The 19,392-nt window shown below is 44.7% G+C and overlaps 1 protein-coding gene across 1 annotated transcript in view; it reads right to left on the minus strand.

The window, feature by feature from the left end:
- ST18 (ST18 C2H2C-type zinc finger transcription factor) overlaps positions 1-19,392 on the minus strand; it is a 58,465-nt gene that overhangs the window by 30,150 nt on the left and 8,923 nt on the right. The window contains exons 4-8 of the mRNA XM_052651568.1: positions 13,849-13,983; positions 12,635-12,725; positions 11,577-11,681; positions 8,601-8,788; positions 6,186-6,397 (exon numbers count right to left, since the gene is read on the minus strand). Coding sequence (XP_052507528.1) covers positions 6,186-6,397; positions 8,601-8,788; positions 11,577-11,681; positions 12,635-12,725; positions 13,849-13,983 — 731 coding nt within the window. The remainder of the gene's footprint in view (positions 1-6,185; positions 6,398-8,600; positions 8,789-11,576; positions 11,682-12,634; positions 12,726-13,848; positions 13,984-19,392) is intronic.

Raw genomic sequence — 19,392 nt, forward strand, 5'->3', positions numbered from 1 at the left:
GAAACATGTTTTCAAAGTAGGCAGGGTATTGAATACAGTTCACTGTGCTATACAGAAAGTCCTTGTTAACAACACCCTGCCTACTTTGAAAACATGTTTCAGAGGACAAGTGTGTATATGTTAACACCAAGTTATTTATAGCACAGGGCACTCTACTCAGTAATCTGCAATAATCTATATGGGAAAAGAACCTGAAAAAGAATGGATACATGTGTATGTACAATTGAATCAGTTTGCTGTATACCATAAACTAATACAACACTGTAAATTAACTATAATATAAAATAAAAATTAAATTTAAAGATCTAATTAATATAAAAAAGTAAAATCCTCTTGCTCTTGAATTGTGGTGTTGGAGAAGACTCTTGAGAGTTCCTTGGACTGCAAGGAGATCCAACCAGTCCATCCTAAAGGTGATCAGTCCTGGGTGTTCTTTGGAAGGAATGATGCTAAAGCTGAAACTCCAGTACTTTGGCCACCTTATGCGAAGAGTTGACTCATTGGAAAAGATTCTGATGCTGGGAGGAATTGGGGGCAGGAGGAGAAGGGGACAACAGAGGATGAGATGGCTGGATGGCATCACCGACTCGATGGACGTGAGTTTGAGTCAACTCCAGGAGTTGGTGATAGACAGGGAGGCCTGGCATGCTGCAATTCATTGGGTGGCAAAGAGTTGGACATGATTGAGCAACTGAAATGAACTGAACTGAACTGATCCTCAAAAAAGGGTAGGCAAGGTACTAACAATAAACAAATGGGGACTTCCTGATGGTCCAGTGGTTAAGACTCAATGCTTCTTCTACAGAGGTTATGGGTTTGGTCCCTGGTCAAGGAACTAAGATCACACATACCTCAAAAAATCAAATGAATAAATCAATAAAATAAATGAACTGAAAACATCTTATTCTTACTAAATAGCAATTGAATATTAATATTAATACTATTAAGAGTATGATTCATGAGATATACTAATAGAAATCTTGTGATGGAATTCAGAAGAGAAGTAAGTGACTGATAGAAGGTATAAAAGTAAAGTGTTGGTGTGTTAGTCACTCAGTCATGGCTGAATCTCTATAACCTCATGGACTGTAGCTCACCAGGTGCCTCTGCCCATGGAATTGTCCAGGAAAGAGTACTGGAGTGGGCTGCCATTGCCTCCTCCAGGGGATCTTCCCGACCCAAGGATTGAACCCAGGTCTCCTGCGTTGCAGGCAGATCCTTTACCACCTGAGCCACCAGGGAAGCTAAATTTATAATCTTTTTCCCTAAATCTTTGTCTGACACTTGAAGTCATAGTGAAAACTACTTGGTAGACCAGTAGTTTGTATACCAGAGAATGATAAATTCATCAAGGAGATCAAAAGTTAGGCATGAATTCAAGTTTTATCTCCAACAGTCGTAGCTGCGCCATTTAGGGGGCATTACTTAATATCTCTGCACTACTTTCTTCATCTGAAAAATGAGATGCCATTCAAGTATTCTTGGACTTCCCTGGTGGCTCAGATGGTAAAGAATCTGCCTGCAATGCAGGAGACCTGGGTTCGATCCCTGGGTTGGGAAGATCCCTTGGAGAAGGGCTTGGCAACCCACTCCAGTATTCTTGCCTGGAGAATCCCATGGACAGAGGAGCCTGGCGGGCTACAGTCCATGGGGTCACACAGAGTCAGACACGGCTGAGTGACTAAGCACACGGTACATTATGGGCAGAGGGCTCATTTATAGTGCATGACACATAGTAGGTATTCAGTAAACAACACAACTGATGATAATCATAATTTGATTGGGTTTTTGGACTCTAAGAGCTCTCGCCATGCTGTTCTACACAGAAGCAAAGCAGTGGTTTCCCCACACACATCACTGGTTCTCTGAGATCCTGACTACAGTCCCTCAGAGCAGTTCACTCACATTGTGCAGCAGCATCTGACTTCACATTAAAGTTACTGAAAAAGGCTGATTTTGGATTCTAACCATCCCCAGAGCCGCCGGGCTATTTCTGAGAGAAGGCAGCAGGAGTGACGATGGGATAGCGTGTTGTTTCTCGGCCTTGTTCAAGTACAAAACAGACTTTGAACTTTAAACATTTCAAGCAAGTGTCAATTTTTTGTTTTCTTTTAAGGCACACTGTGCATATGCCACTTTGTCTAAACAGGTGGGGAAAACACCAAAACAAACAACAGAACACTTGGCAAGCGGCAGCGATTGGGATAAAGATAGACTGTGTGCCTGTTCCTACCTCTGCTGACGAGGGAGGAGGAGGAGGGTGGGGAGGAAGGAGGATGGAGCGGACTCCCCATACCCCCGCTGCTCACTCCTCCTGCTGCCTGGTTGTCCTCAGCCCTGTGCTCATCTCAGGAGCACCATCTCCAGACTCAAGGGGGAATGTCTGAAGCTGTGGTCCATCTATGTTTTGCAAACTCACAGGAATTCCACATGGAAATCAAGCACAGGCTACAAATCTCAGGACCAAGGACAGTTCCAGGATCACACTGTGGCTCATTCTTCAAACAGAAGTGTCCATAACCACAATGATCTCCACTCGGTATTGCTATTACTAATTTTTCTCTGACTTGATTTCTCAAAGAGATACTTAAAACACCCACAGGTGATTTAGGCAGTGTGGACATGCTGTGTAAGTGCTGGACTGGATTTTAACAGGAGCAATTCTTTCTAAGATCTACTTTCAGGATGTAGTGGATGTGAGCTCAGGCAGCAACTGACAGCGTTTGCCCTGGCACCTCCACCCAGGGCTGGGTGGTGAAGGAGGCGTGTGGGGTAAGCAGACACTCAGGTTGAGAAACTCGGGAAGGAGAACACTTCAGAATGTTCATAACGTGCTTCATTGTTTTTGGAAGAGGGTCTCTTGCCTCCCTGAGATTTGCCTCTGCCGTCTTTTCTTACACAAGAGTAGGGATTTTGTATATCATGAATTCAGTTATCCTGGCAAACTTGGGGTGAGTTATGACTTTGCACATAGCTTGAAAGAATTTGTATTAGCCCTGATGAGTGGGTATAAAGGCAGTCTCAAGGTCAATGTCCTTTGGCTTGATTTTAACAAAGTCATGCCCACATGCAAGATTTGTAACTTGTTCTCCTCTCAGGCTCTTTAAACGACTTCTGAGAAGCTCACTGGGGGAAGGAAAGGACCAGATGGAGGCAGAAGAAAATCAATCCTTTGTCAAAGTTCTGGTCAAGTTCCCTACAGAGTCACCCACACCTCCCCTGGACCTCAGGAAAGGCCCCTCTGAAGACCTTGCTCTCCTCCTGCACTGACCACTTTTTTCGTCCTTCTTTGACCTTAAGCTCCTTGAAGGCAGGGTCTCTGAGGGACTCTACTCTGTTGGGCAGAGCACCTACAGACTCTCCATTTGGGACAGCTGAATCCTCCTGCCAGAATCTCTCTAGTCCATCAACAGTGCTCCTATGCTCAGCTCCAGAAGTCGAGAATGGGGGAAGGCTGTGTATTTCTATATCTTGTTTTCCGAACGAGGAACTCAAGAGGTCTCTGGATTCTGATCAGCAAAAACAAACACACCAAACACCCACCATGGAGGAAGCCCTGCATCCTGGTGGAGAGAGAATCAGGCTAGTTTTCAGTGTGGAGCAAGATTGTTTACATTTAATCCTACATGAAACAAAGGGCACGAAGCAGAGGGCATTGTGGACAACAGAAACGGCCGGCACAGGGCACTGCTGGATTGGAGCCCATATTTCAGGGTTAATTACTTTGGCTTTCTCTCTCTCTCTCTCTCTCTCTCTCTTTTTTTTTTTTTTGCTATAATAATTACTTTTTGGTTTCAGGGATGTATGAGGTTCTCTTTTAAGGTCAGAAAATAGAATCCAACCAGGATAGAATTCTGCAGATCGTTACAGTTGTGTGCAAATGCAGGCCTGGAGGAGAGTGGCACCAGGTGGCAGTGCAGGGGGCCACACTGATCCTGTTTACCACCCATGATGTCCGACGAGACAATTTTCATGGGAAAAAGGGTTTGAAAACTGACTGCCAGCATCACAGATTCTCTGAAAACCGACTGCCGCACTTTCTGCCCCTTCCACTCTTATGGTCTCATCCGTGGCTGGGCTCCTGCAGTTAAGGTGTGGTTGACAGTTTTGGGGCTCGGACATTTCGGGGGTTCCTGTCATCTTTGTTGGATTCACTGCTTGGCTTCAGCAATTGATAGAATGTGGAGAATACAAAGGTAAAAGGCAGAAATTCGAAGGAACCATACTGTATCTATCCACTTAGAGCCTTCACCCTACAACCATTCACACAAGCAGATTTAAGTAGCTTTAACCATTATAATACTGGCACTTTTTTTTATGTGTGCGTGTGTGCTCAGTTGCTATAGTCATGTCTGACTCTTTAAGATCCCATGGACTGTAGCCCACCAGGCTCCTCTGTCCATGGGATTCTACAGGCAAGATTACTGGAGTGGGTTGCTATGCCCTCCTCCAGGAGATCTTCCTGACCTAGGGATCAAACCCATGTCTCATGCATTACAGGTGGATTTTTTTACTGCTGAGTCACCAGGGAAGCCCCTTTATTCTTACGGGACAGCCTAAACTGACAATAAGGCAAATAAGAAGGAAGACAGTTTAGTATCACTCCAATGAGCTGCACATTAGAATATCCCTTTAAAAAGAAGAAATGCGTTCAGGTTTTTAAAAATGGATTTAAGAATAACCAAAGTTACATTCTAAAGAACCCCAAATCATTCATTTATGTAAATAATCTTTGACTGTGATTTCTGGAGAAATTGGAATTTTCTTTATATTTTTGAGGCAATGTGTTTTTCTTTGTTTAAGGAACTCATTTGTTTAAAATGGTTTTTGAGTGGTTTTTGGCCACCAACTCTTCCTGGGGTTTACTTGGCTCAGACCTGTCCAGAAGCTAATTCTGATTCTTCTGTCAAATGCTCCATGCCACTGTGCGCCCTGCTCTCCTGAAGGCCTGGCACGCACACAGGTGAGCAGCTGACTGCACCGGGACGGGCTGAGCTTAAAGGGAAAGGGGAGCGAATGCCTGTGCTCACTGAGTTTGGGTTAGAGTTTAACCGGGGCATCTTCCACCCAGAGCAAGGGGAACTCGCTTCTCTAATCACCACTTCTTTGGTGGCTTAGACGGTAAAGAATTGGCCTGCAATGCAGGAGACCCAAGTTTGATCCCTTGGTCTGGAAGATTCCCTGGAGAAAGGAATGGCTACCCATTCAAGTAGTCTTGCCTGAAGAATCCCATGGACAGAGGAGCCTGGCAGGCTACAGTCCATGGGGTTGCAAAGAGTTGGACACAACTGAGTGACTAACACTTTCACTCTTCTCCAAACCAGCCTGGGCATGCTCTGTCAGGTAGCTTCTGCCAGCTAGGTAGGAAAACAATTTCTTTTAACAGCCTTCCGTGTAGACAGACGTTACTGGCTCTAGCTGCCTGCGGCCAGTTCTGGCACCCCCATCACTGTTCCTCTGGAGCATCACGACTCCCTCCTCAAAAGCCAACACACAAAGAAAGGATCTCTGATTTCTATTTTCATCAAGACATCCTAAACACAGATGTCTACTTCTCCTTGTTAGTTGGAGAGGAGAGCTTATTAGAGAAAGGTGATTAATTTTGTGAGCTTCAGAAAGATGGGAATCTTCAGAAACGTCCTAGAATTTAGTTCTGGATTTGAATTTGGGCCTTGAGCTCTCAAGAGCCCTTGATCCTTCTCTTGTTGACTTAATGGACCCAGGTTTTATGATGTCCTTTGAGAAAACTACAGCATCTCAGACCATTTTATGCTCTATGATGGTTCTACACACAGTAATGAGATGTCATGAATTTTGTCACGTTTTACAAGTGGCAGTTTCATTAAACACATCCTACCATCTTTGATTCTCAGACAGCAAACAGTTTCCGCTGTTCAGACAGAATAGTGCTGTCTGTGTTCATGCTGCTGTGGCCAGGACCCCAACACAAAAAGAGGTTTGGAATCCACAGGGCTCCCCAGCCAGTCTCCACACCCCTCACCCAGCTTCCTTGCACAACCTGCAAATGGGCCCTGGTCTCCCTGCTCCTTGAATCCACCAGGCTTGCCCCTTCCCAAGACAAAGGGGGGCCAGGCCATGGGGGTGGTGAGCATGGCCAGGATTGCGGAGGCAGCCCATCCTCACGGCGAGCCGCTGGCTCCCCTCCGGGCTCTTGGCCTGCCTACCTTGGCGTGCAGACCCTGCTGTCTGTTGGCGAGGATGTCGGCGGCTTCCCGGCAGCGGGTGGACAGGTTCAGGATGGCCGCAGCTGCTGCGATGTGGGTGTCTTCACTGCGCTGGCCGGAGCTGTAGGAGCTGGCACGGCCTGGGCTCTGTGTGTGGGCGCCTGCACTCGGCAGCCGGGGGGGAAATTTCCCTGGGCTGGAAAAATGCTTCGCTGTTGAAGAGAGATTTGATTAGCAATTGCACAAACATGGATTTACTCATTAAATAGACTTGTTTCAAAGACAGAACTTCTTGCATGAAAATACGTGAAGATTACGCAGAAACACAATCCATTCTCTCTGGGTACCTTAAATGAATGTTATTCAGATTGGTTTTCACTGGAGTTCATAGATCAGACAAGGTGACTGCTGAGAAAGGAGGCCTATTCACTTAATATTTTTTGCATTTGCACGTTTTATGAGAAAAACTCTAACTCAGGTTACTGGGCGCGTGCTCTGGCAGCACAGGTGGTAAAAATGGTAGATTCAAGTCTACGCTAGTGAAACTTATCAGGGACTAGAGAGGTGTAAGGCCACAACATCCACAAACAGTGTAGGTACGAGAATCAGAGATCCCTGTGGAGGAAATGGACTGTTTCACATTCGTTCTCACACTAACAATTTATACTTAGATCCAGAATTGCATGCTTTGCTATTTGTTATGCAGGTTTGTTTTGTGCTTGAATCAGTAGAAGTTTCTCTTCCTCCAACTTGGTGGACCTGACTAGATGATGAAGCTTTTTTTTTTTTTTACTTCATTTTTGTGTTCAGGTGCAGGGCAGCGAGTAGGGGAGGGACTGAGCCCAAGTTCTCAAGGTGAACAGAAAAGCACTGAGTTATCAAGGCTGAGTCCTCCCTTATGCTTCTGCTATGGGTACCAGGGTGTCCCTGAGAGAATTAAACATGTTTCTCTTTACTCTGGGTGTTTGCAAACATCATTCAGGGACTGGGAGGCACATCCGAAATTTAATGTGGGCTATAAAGGCATTTGGCTGTTTTACTGTATGCAGTGTTTATTTTAAATATTTGATCATTATTTTTCATAAAATATAGTTTAAAACATTACCAAATGTTATTCTTGTAGTTATATAAATGTCACTGAAAATTCTATTTTTTAAACCTGCATCCAAATTATATGAATATTTAGAAGGCTCTTATTAACTAGTTTCACATGAATTAAACATATATGTATGTGTGTATATTTTATATATATATAAAATAAAACTATCTCCATAAAGATACAAAACACTGTGTGTGTATTTGTGTGTATAATTTTCCCCTTGAATCCAATAGATTGTCAGTGGTTACCTATGTTGGTTATACTTTATTTTTAGTAAGAACAGGTAAAACAGTCTTTTAGAGTACACTGTACTCTAGTTGACGGACACACTCCTCCCTAGTCTATTTAGCCAGCTGTTGGGTTTTATACCGCATTCAAATTCTTTGAAAAATTTGATGATTCATATCATAGAAGGGAGAAACATTCTGTGTTCCCAAGAGCACCACACCTAGGTAACTATGCGTCAGATCAAAGGGAGTCCAGGGCTCTGCGCAACACTGTGAAAAATTCATGGTCTATGGCGGACTCCAACTGGGGGATTATTTCCCTTTGTAGAAATCATTCCTGGATTTATTCCCAGGTGAAAAATCTCACCTATTCATTAGAATATTCAAGGACTCTAAACAACTGGAGAAAACTGTTAGTAAAAACATCAAGTTTTATGTGTTACAAGTACCTTTGCATTATGACCATCCATACAAATGTGTCATTGTTAGAGAATGAACACATTTCTGCATTAATTCTTAAATCTGTGGGTGAACATCTCCATAGCCACACTTTTTTTTTTCCTAGTAAAATCTTGACTTTTGAATTATGAGTTTCCTCTTAGACCTTTCACTTTTTCTCTCACCTTAAGTCTGAAAGCTTTTGCTAATGCAAGTAATACTTTAAGTAGTATTTCGCTATTTTACCTATTAGATTTTCATAATTTTAATATGAATTTAAATTACTGTATTATAATAGCTATTGCAGTTTCCAGTGTACTAATCCCAATCCTGGATAAATGAGAATTAAATATTTTGTCAGAATTACTGTATTTAGATTCAACAATGGCACCATATTTATAGAATAATTAAAACACAAACTATTCACCATATTCTGTGTAACATCATGTAATATCAATAGTACTGATTAAGTTAATTGTTATTCTTATTTCACTATATATTTTCTCTCCTCCCAGAAATAGTATATTACCTATTAAATATTGCTAAATATTACCAATAAATAATATATTACCCATTTAAATGCATCCCCTCCCATAACACACACATACACAAGATACATTTTGGGGGATAAGTATTGGAATTCAAGCTTACATTCAGGAAATGGTGGTGTTTTCCGACCTGTTTGTACAAGGGGGCATTTACCAAAAACCTGGGCATCAAAACTGGCGTAATCGAAGGGTACTTTTCCAAACTTCTCTTGCTCTTTAGACACCGTGGCTCTGGGAGAGTTGATGGCTTGTGATCGGAAGTTGAATTCGATCTGCTTCACCAAGCTCGTCCTGAAGAGAGAGGCACAGAGCTCGAGAGAAATAGGAGGACACTCTCAGTGAGCGTCCCAGAGTCAGAATATAAGCAGGGTGGATATGTCACACCTGTGGGTGCTACAGAGACATGCACTGGGGAAAAGCCAGACAGGGAGGAGGGACAAGGTGGTGCTTTGGGCCCTGGGTGGCTGAGTCGGGGGGTGTGGGGGGGCAGTTGTACATGGTTGGTCTGAGTCTCTCATCAGTAACAGAGAGAACATCATCCTCCACTCATTAACAAAGATGCTTAAGGAGCAAGTATGTGATGTCTATTTGCACTCTGAGCTACTTAGAGAAAAGGGTCATGTTACTACCACCAGGGGACTGATAAGGTGCACGCATCCCACTGTTCATCAGAGTAGCCGTGGAAGTCACGACCGTCGCTAGTGAGGAAATGCCATCATATTCTGCTTGGCAGAGCCAGCAGGACCCTGACGTCCAACAGGGTCAGTGTCAGCACCAGAGACTAGATTTCTGAACCATGAACTTCTGAGCCTTTTTACTTTTTTCCCCCAAGTTCAGAATAAATGCTTTTGCTGTGTTAGATAGTATTTCAATATTTTATCTATTAAATTGCCATTGTTTCAATATGAATTGAAATTACTATAATAGCTATCACATTTTTCAATAGAGTTATCTTAATCCAAGCTAAATATGACTTAAATATTCCTTTAGAATTACTGTCTCGATTAAACCAGGGTATCATGTCTGTGTTGCACTAACGTCAACCAAGGAAAACTCAAATATTGTGGTGTTGTGGTCTAAGGCTAAAGAACACAAATATACCTTTCACAATTTAGTAGTATCAAAATTTATTATTTTTCTTATTTTTCCCACCAAAACATACTTTGCTCATCAGAATGTCAAAGTTTCTGTGATATGTCTTGGATTAGGTAAAAAGCTTGTGAGTGCTACATCAAAATATTTAAGTGATTAGTTGATCTTGTTATGGCATAAATAACTAGATTTATAGCCCTAATATTGCAGCAGTGTTCTAGCCTAAAATAATACATCTCTTTTAAGAAATGGGCAAAAAGAAACAATGCTATTTCTGTGTTTGATAAATAACCTCCTTAGGGAACTTCCCTGGTGGTTGAGGGGTTAAAAATCCAACTCCCAGTACAGGGAAAACAGGTTCGACCCCTGGTTAGAGAAGATCCCACATGCCATAGAGCAACTAAGCCCTTTTACCACAACTACTAAAGCCCTCAGGCCTGGAGTTCACGCTCTGCAACAAGAGGGAAAGAAAGTTAAAATGTTAGTCTTTCAGTCATGTCCGACTCTGTGTGACCCCAAGGACTGTAGCCCGTCAGGCTCCTCTGTCCATAGGATTCCCCAGGCAAGAATACTGGAATGGTTCGCCATTCTCTTCTCCAGGGGATCTTCCCAACCGAGGGATGGAACATGGGTCTCCTGTATTGTAGGTGGATCCATTACCACCCGATCCACCAGAGAAGCCCCTGCAATAAGAAGCCACTGAAACTGGAGAGCAGCTCCTGCCTGCCAACTAGAGAAAGCCCTGGAGGGAACGAAGACCCAGCACAGCCCCAAAAAAACTTACTAAGGGAGGACCTGGAAAATACAGTAATACTGACAAAAACTCTTGATTTTAAATGGATAGCTACTCAGGAATTATCATGATCTTTGCTTTGACTTATCTTTTTCACTCATGTAATTTTGATTCTTGGCAAAGTCATGCCAATTGACCCTTTTAATTAAATCTACAGAAACAAATGTTAAGGGATACCATATCTTAAAAATGTTCCTAATAACTGTTTTTCTCAGCTCAGTGTCTCAGTAACAACAATGAAGATCTGGTTATCTGTTGTAATCCTGGAATCATTTTTTTTCCTGCATGTGTGATTTTTGTGTTAATAAGTGCATCATTTCACACTGTGTGGTCCTCTGTCATTATTTAGATGTATGTAAAGCCCTCCAAAGTGCTTGAGAATGTAGAGGTCCCAGGACCAACAAGAGGTATTTTATTACCAGTTACCAGTTTGGAATGAATTTCTGTTTTAAAGAAATTATCTGCATATCTGAGAGAGAAGGATGAATATATAGCATCACATATTTTGAGTAATGAGATTTCTGAGATGGAAAGGTTACATCAACCATAAGGTGGTGCGTGCCTGACTCGTGGGAAGGCTTACATTGAGTGAAATAGAACTTTGATTAATACATACTATTATATGAAGTGAAAGTGAAAGTCGCTCAGTCATGTCTGACTCTTTGTGACCCCATGGATATACAGTCCACGGCATTCTCCAGGCCACATTTCTGGAGTGGGTAGCCTTTCCCCTCTCCAGAGGATCTTCCCAACCCAGGGATCAAACCCAGGTCTTCCAAATTGAAGGTGGATTCTTTTCCAGCTAAGCCACAAGGGAAGCCCAAGAACACTGGAGTGGGTAGCCTATCCCTTCTCCAGCAGATCTTCCCAACCCAGGAATCGAACTGGGGTCTCCTGCATTGCAGGCAGATTCTTTACCAACTGAGCTATCAGGGAAGCCCATGTTATCATATACTTCATATCTTTTTGATTCATCCTCCTTACATAACACTGCATGTAGATTAATTTTAAGCTGAACTTCTGGAGGGTCTAGCAGTTCATTTCAGTGACATGATGATGAACTGGGCCGGCCTCTCAAGTGGACAGTGGCTGCTGCACACTGAAATGAAGGTGGCCCATGGTGCTGACACATGGGGGGCGAAGGACCCTCAGTGTAGGATTTCCGAACACAGGGAGCATAGGCGACTGTCATACCTGTGACCCTGCTCAGGACACTGTCCGGTTTTGGGAGAATCAAGCTGACCTTTGTCCTGGGACATAGCCAGTTTTTCAGCTGCAGCAATTGGACAACCAGAAAGACTGTTAAAAAAAAAAAGTGGGCAGATCTGAGTTAAAAAGAGAATGTAATTTGCTTGGGCACCTACCTCACTCATCCTTGGCGTGCACCAAATGTTGTCATAATATTAATAATTCTCTTAGCATCATTATCATCCTAAAAGATCCCAGAGGGCTTTGCAAAACTACTGTGTCAACATTTGTCCCAAAATCTCATCTCAGAGGTAATAGAAAACAAACTCATTTAAAAATCAAAATATTATGTAAAGGAGATATAACTGAATTATTTGGAAACTTGGTGATATTTTAAGTATTAACAGAATGCACTCATCCAATGGCAATTGTCCAGCTATAGATAATTCCATGATATAATTGCTTAGGGTCTATAGGCAAAATGTTAGGAACTTAATTTTACATCTTAGTTTAAATGGAGAGTACAGAATATAAGTTTTCTGGAAATATGCATATGCATCAAATAGTATCTCATGATTACATAATCTATACATATTATATATAAAACAATAAGCATTTTACCAAAATATTTACATGTATGCAATACATAAATGCACATATGTGTTTAAAGCTAGTTGCAGTCTCTGTGGAATAGCTCTCAATGAAATGAAATGATATTTACCTTCAGGAATCTGAAGTTTTATGGTGACTGCTTTAGTGCACATTGGATGGGGTTCAAGAGAACCCCTAAGCCACTCTTTCCAATATCAAACAGCTCTGGGGAGGTTCAGAGCAGAGGTCACACTCTGTGTGTGTCCCTATATAAGTATCTACCCCTGGTGTTCAAATATGACATTTTTTGTTGGCTGTTCTATGAAAATTTCTAGGGAAATAATGAGGTATTTTATTTTTTACTCTCCACACACTGAGAATATTTCTTATCTATGTCAAGTGCTAACACAGTTGACAGTGATTCAGCAATAGTGATAACACAGGTTAAGTCCCTGGAGTTTCATTTGTATTACCTCCTGTGCGTGTTGCGGTTGCTGTTCACATGCCCTCGTCCCGTGCATCCCGGGGTGGGGCACTTGAGCACATTTTCGTGCATGGCAAGAACTAAGCACAAAATAGCACAGAAAAGAAAAGAGCAATTTACTACCAGTATATCACATGCCAAGAAACTGATATCTCAGCTTCGCATCCAAATGAATTTAGTTACAATTCAGCTTGCTCCATTCCCATACAACTTCGGGCTGAAGACCAGAAGCCCATGCGAACGTCCAGTATTAAATGTCTTTGGGGCGGCTGGCACTGAGACATGCCCGTCAGGGCAGGTTGTATGGCCTAAGAGGTGTTTCAATAAGAGTCTCCAAAATAGAGGATGGAGCCTGCAGGTATTTCAAAGTTTAGGAGCAGCTCTTCCCTCCCCTCTCCCTCCAGTTTCAGGGCTCATGGGGGGACATGGGTGGAGGGACCAACAAAGCCCTCACTCTGCAGAAATGTTCTGCGCAACGCTTCAGATGCCAGGTGTCCCTGCTGTCAAGGAGGAGGGGGACACAGGTGATGCTCTGGAATCTCAGGTGAGAAAGGACCACAGGGCACACAAATCATCACTCAGGCCTTTTATCTCCTGTATATTCTGATGCCTTGACACTGGGGTCTTGCTGACTCTGGGGAGATGACCCCACCTGCGGCTCCCTAATTCCCAGAGGTTGTAAAAACTTTTCAAATGCAAACCAGACAGTTGGAGTCCACGTCTGACATCCTCTCCCATCTGATTCTCACTCCAGGACACTCTCCACCTGTTCTAACCCCCAGGGCCAGGTCCCAGACAACCACAGACAGCCCCCAAGCTCCAGAGCTCCCAGGAAAAATTCCAACTGGTCGATCTGAGACCAGCTTACTTCAGCGAAGCCTCTTGCCAACGATTCGTCCCCGCTCTCCTCAACTCCCCACCTTCCCTTCTGGCCCTGGTGCTTCCCTGGGGGCCCCGCCTGGCCTGAGGAGCCCCCTCCTCTTGGGAACTGTGAGAAGCAAGTTATGTTTACAACACCAGTCATCTCTTGATCTATTGGCCTCACTGCACCCCAATGTTTTTATGAATACGTTGTATTTTAAAACACCCCACTAGACGGAAATTGTCTTGACACAGAAAACTTGGTGTTTCCATGTCTAATCCCAAACTGGAGGAGAAAGTGGGCGACCCCACGGACTTCTTCCAGGGCTGGGTGGCACTCACTCTCCAGCGGGACCCGCACTTTGTGGGGGCACCCCGAAAGGCTGCGGTGGTGGGGGTATAGTCCCGTCACGTGCCCTGTGCCGTCACACCCGGGGATGGGGCACTTGGTCTCCCTCTTCTCAGGCCTCGGTGAGTCTACGGAGGAATTAAACGGAAAGACAGCTGGTCAGTCCTCACCCTCCCTTCAGAGAGCGGCCCTTGCGGGGGCGGTCTTCTCACGCTGCTCAGCCTCCACATAATAAACACTCGCCTCAAATCACCCTGAATAAGACCCTCCACTAAGACCCGCGGGAGCAGAACAAGTGCTTTCTCTCTGATTTTCTTGGTATCTTAAGCAGAGGCTGAGACAGGGCGAGGGTGTGTCGAAACACAGAGACAGTCTCAAGCTGTCGTGTCAGGTCGTAGTTGTGAAAAGTCAGCCCTACACCAGAGCATGAGTAGGCTCCAGAAAAGCAGAAGAAAAGGAATTTATTTAAACCCACACTCTCTTATTGAGGGAATCTGGAAAAGCCAGGCTCAACCATCACGCGATGAAGAAGCTGTCCTATTTGAGGAGGGACTGCCTGGCCAGCCCAGTGGGTCCTGGTGGCAGGTGCAGTGGTCCCAGGGCTCTGGGTTCCAGCCACGTTGGGAGGCTGACCTGACAAGAGGTCACCTCTCGCCAGTCCCGGCCGGTGGACAGGGCCGCAGGGGCCCAGGAAGCCCAGACCCCCATGGTCCACAGCCCTGGATCAACTCGCAGCAGCCACGGAGGAGAAGGGACCATGGTTTCACTCCTGGTGCAGAAACTGAAGACAGAGGCCTGGCAAGGATGCGCCCTTAGGGGAGACCTGCAAAGTGTGGGAGCAAGAGAGTGGGGCAGGCTGGAGTGGTTTACAGGGCGCTGTCAGAACATGGTAGGGGATGTGGGTAGACCACATGCGCAGCTGGTAGAGGAAAGGGACCCTTAGTAACCCACACAGTCAGGCGGCCTAGAGGATGTGGGCGGAAGACAGCTCAGGGTCCTCATTTCCCAGCACACATGAGGCTGGGGCTTAGATAATAAGTGTGAGTATGTGCGCCTGTGTGTGCACGTGTGCACCGTCATGTCCGACTCTGCGATCCCATAAACTGTAGCCCAGCAGGCTCCTCTGTCCATGGAATTCTCCAGGCAACAATACTGGAGAGGGTTGCCATTTCCTTCTCCAGGGGATCGTCCTGACCCAGGGATTGGAACTGTGTCTCCTGCGTCGCCTTCATTAGAGGCGGATTCTTTACCCCTTAACCACTGGGGAAGCCTGAGGGTCAGATCAAGGATTACATCAATACATAAAATAAATGAGGACTAAATACGAATATGTTTATATTCATGACTGAGAGGGTAGATAAGCTTAAAAGCAAAATGCATTCTCAGAGGTGAAACTGCACTCTTAACTAGTGAGTGAAGTGACAATGCCAGCTTGGGACAGGTCTGCCCCTCACATCCCTCATATCAGGGCTTCTAGAGAACCAGGACCAGAACGGGCAGAGAGGGCCTCAGAAAAAGGACCAGCATGGTGCAGAGACTGCGGCTCATCAGAACTCCATTGTCAGGAATCAGGAACACATAGTGCTGAGAGTGAAAGTCAACAGTCCACGAGGTCCTGCCGCTAGGAAGCCACAGGCGAGGGGTGCGGGCGTCCAGCTGCAAGGACGCCAAGGGCCATGTGCTCCAGCTCCAGAAGTGGCACGGAGCGCCAGGCAGTGCTGCCCGATGAATATCGTGGAAGCAGACGTGCCTCAGTGTGGCCATGTCACCCCAGTTTTCAGAGGGTAAACGGTGCTGGGCAGATGGGCACAGCAGGTCGCGTGTAATGCAATTATTGGGGGTGGGGCGGGGGTGCTGGTTTTAACAAAGCGGGAGGAGCCAAGGACCCTTGGAGTTAGAAGTGCTGCCTGGGGTGGGGGGGCCAGGGATCGGCAGGGAAAGGACGTGGTTGGTGGAAAGGGATACTGGAATAGCCAGTGTGCATGTTTCCAGAGACAGCATTTAATGCCAGGATGTGGAGACTATATTGTTTTCTGTGAGAGACAAAGGGACGTATGAAGAGTTCTGACATATTGTATGATTTTGTGGGGCTATTTTTCACTGAGTCTGAAAATGCTGCCAAATTTCAAGTTCGTTTGGGTACAGAATGTCTGCAGAAAGCTAGTCAAAACCCTCAATGTTTGATTAACATGAAATTAGGATGGGGGGTGCTGACACCCCACGAGAGCGCATTGGAAAGAAGAAGCGACCTGAATTCTGATGGCCTCCCTCCCTCGGATCTTGGCCAGGTGAGGCCGCATTTCCAAACCACGGTGAGAGGTCTGGCCATGCTATCTGCCTGCGGGAAGCCAGAGGGGGTGTGGGAGATAAGGGAGGCTGGCCCCTGCCCAGGTTGGGGCCATGTCTGCCATCCTCTCCTTGTGGGTACAAATATGCCCTCAGTGCTCTCTAGGACCAGCCCCGTGCCTGAACCAAGCGCAGCAGCAGCTCTGGGGATGAGAGGGCTCTCTGGCCTGGCTTTTCTTTCTTCATTTTCTTTCCTGGATGCTGCTTAATGAAAATGACCTTGCACTCTGGTGACCTGACATCCTGATGGACTCGTGGGCTTGTTCTCATGGCTCCCCTTCACCCTGAAAATGTCACAGGCTGTAGAATAAATTATACGGTGACTCTACTTACCTTGCGACCCAAAATCTCCCTGTGGCTGGTGGCAACAGGACAGCCAAACCCGGTAACTTAAGACTTGGGTGAAACAATACTTTAAAATCCTAGTATTCTCAGAGAGCAAAGTCCCATGCCCAAGGCGCATGGGAAATTAGTGCTAACTTGCCGTTGTTTCATCACTCAGTTTGTGTCCAACTCTTTGAGACCCTATGGACTGTAGCCCACCAGGCTCCTCTGTCCATGAGATTTCTCAGGCAAGAATACTGGAGTGGGTAGCCATTTCCTCCTCCAGGGGATCTTCCTGGCTTAGGGATTGAATCTGCATCTTTTGTTTTGGCAGGTGGATTCTTTACCACTGAGACACCTGGGAAACCTGATGTTTACTTAGGTGCATGGAATATACTCTCAAGAGAAAAAAAATAGCTCCTCTTATGATCCCACACCAGGGATGAGAGGAAGAGTATGAACTTGGACATCCTCTGGGAGAAGCCTGAAGTCCCTGCAGTTGGCTTCACTGTTCTGCCTGTTTCTTCCTGTCTGGAATGAAGTTCCCTGCATGGACTTGACACCCCAAGGCATGATCTCACCCCCTACACACACACACACACACACACACACACACACACACACACACAGGCTACACCGTGGACTCATCTAGTTCCATCAGCGATTCTCTAAGCCTCCACCATGACCTGTATTCCCTAACTCACATTCTATTGCCTTGCTAATGTTTGTAAACAAAAAACATTTTGAAAGTTCTGTAAAAGAGACCAAAGAATTATCATGTGTTTTAAACTGTGGAACAAACAAAGTGTCTCCGAAGTCGAGATATCAGTGGCTGAAGATGCCATCAGTTGCAAGAGAAAACATTATTCTGTGTGCCAGTGAGAAAGGAAAAACAATTGAAAACTGAATAATGGCACACCCTTCTAATTCTACAGAGATGCTAAAATGGGAAAACTGTGTGTCTTAGAAGGGAGGAAATAGAGTGCTTTAGAAATGATGGGGTTTGGAAATAGGAAGTAAATTTCATCTTTTTTTCTGATTTTGTTGTTCATTAAAACACATACACATGCACACACACACACACACACACACACACACACACACACACACACGGGTAAGTTTCCAAGCTGAGTGTAAATGGAGTGCTCAGGGCTGCTTATACAGCATCCTGCCCCAGACTACATGCTGGTCCTTAATGTTCAGCCCTTACAGTATGTACCCAAAGAACTACTTGTCTTATCCCTCACCAAATGACATTGTTTTACTCTTTTTTCCTCAGAGATGAGTTGCAACACAGTATTAGACAAGATTGCAGGTGAGTACTAAAATGGATTTAAAATACCCTCCTTATTTCTCGGTAAATTTCAGTGATCAAAACATCTCGCCAGACAGCACATTATTCTCATCAATCCTGCAAATCCCCAAACTTGGCCTTCTCTAGGATATTCCTCCCTTAACTCTGCGATTCTCAGATTTTACGGTGTCCAAGAATCGCCTCAGGAACTTGCTTTAAAAAAAGCAAGTTATGCACAGGAAAAGATGCTCAACATTGCTAATTATTAGAGACATGTAAATCAAAACTACAGTGAGGTACCACTTCACACCAGTCAGAATGACCATCATTAAAATGTCTATGAACAAAAAAATGCTAGAGAGGGTGTGGGGAAAAGGAACCCTTCTGCACCACTGGTGGGAATGTAAACTGGTACAACCACTATAGAGCACAGTATGGAGGTTCCTCAGAAAACTAAAGTCAGAGTTACCATATGATCCAGCCACCCCACCCCTGGGCACATATCTGGAGGAAAATGTGGTTTGGTTCAAAAGGACATATACACCCTAATGTTCATTGCTGCACTTTTCATTCCATTGCCAAGATATGGATGAGCCTAAATGTCCACTGACAGAGAATGGATAAAGAAGATGTGATATGTACATGCAGTGGAATATTACTCAGCCATAAAAAAAGAATAAAATAATACCATTTTCAGCAACATGGATGGACCCAGAGATTATCATACTAAGTGAAGTAAGTCAGACAGAGAAAGACAAACATCATATGATGTTGCTTATATGTGGAATATCAAAAAAAATGGTACCTATCCATGAAACAGACTCACAGACATAGAAAATGAACTTAAGGTTACCAGTGGGGAAGAGTGGGGTGGGAGAGAGAAATTAGGAATTGAGGAATGACATATACACACTACTACATGTAAAATAGATAACTAACAAGGACCTACTGTATAGCACAGGGAATTATACTGAATATTCTATAATGACCCACATGGGAAAAGAATCTGAAAAAGAACAGATATTTGTATATGTGTAACTTAGGGCTTCCCAGGTGGTAAAGTGATGAAGAATCCACCTGCAATGCAGGAGATGCAGAAGACACAGGCTTGATCCCTGCGGAGGGAAGATCCCCTGGAGGAGGATCCAGTGCACTGGAGTAGGTTGCCCTTAAGGACCACCCCCTTGGGAAACCCCACTTAACTGAAGGACGCATCACCAGGCCCACACAGTGCAAGACTCGGTGGGGGTGGTGGGGTACATCTTCATGGGAGGTGCAATTTCCCAAAGTCTGGGGATCGATTTAAGGTCTCCTCCAAGCACATTGACTTTCTCATTCAAGTTTGGTCCAGATGCTTCCAGACCCAGAGTCAGAGAGCTTGTTTAAAGCATAGGCTTACAAAGGAATTAGCTCCCAGTCTCGTCCCAAGAATGATGAGAACATCTTGCCTGGCTTGCAAGTAGCCTGATGTTGACGAAACTCCAAGCCAGTGAGATGATCCCAGAAAGAGGGTGGGAAAGAACAGTTAAAATTCAGTAAATACTAATGTACTTCTAACGTATCCAACATACCA

This window comes from Budorcas taxicolor, chromosome 14, assembly GCF_023091745.1.
Source record: "Budorcas taxicolor isolate Tak-1 chromosome 14, Takin1.1, whole genome shotgun sequence".
In the NCBI taxonomy this organism is placed as follows: Eukaryota; Metazoa; Chordata; class Mammalia; order Artiodactyla; family Bovidae; genus Budorcas; species Budorcas taxicolor.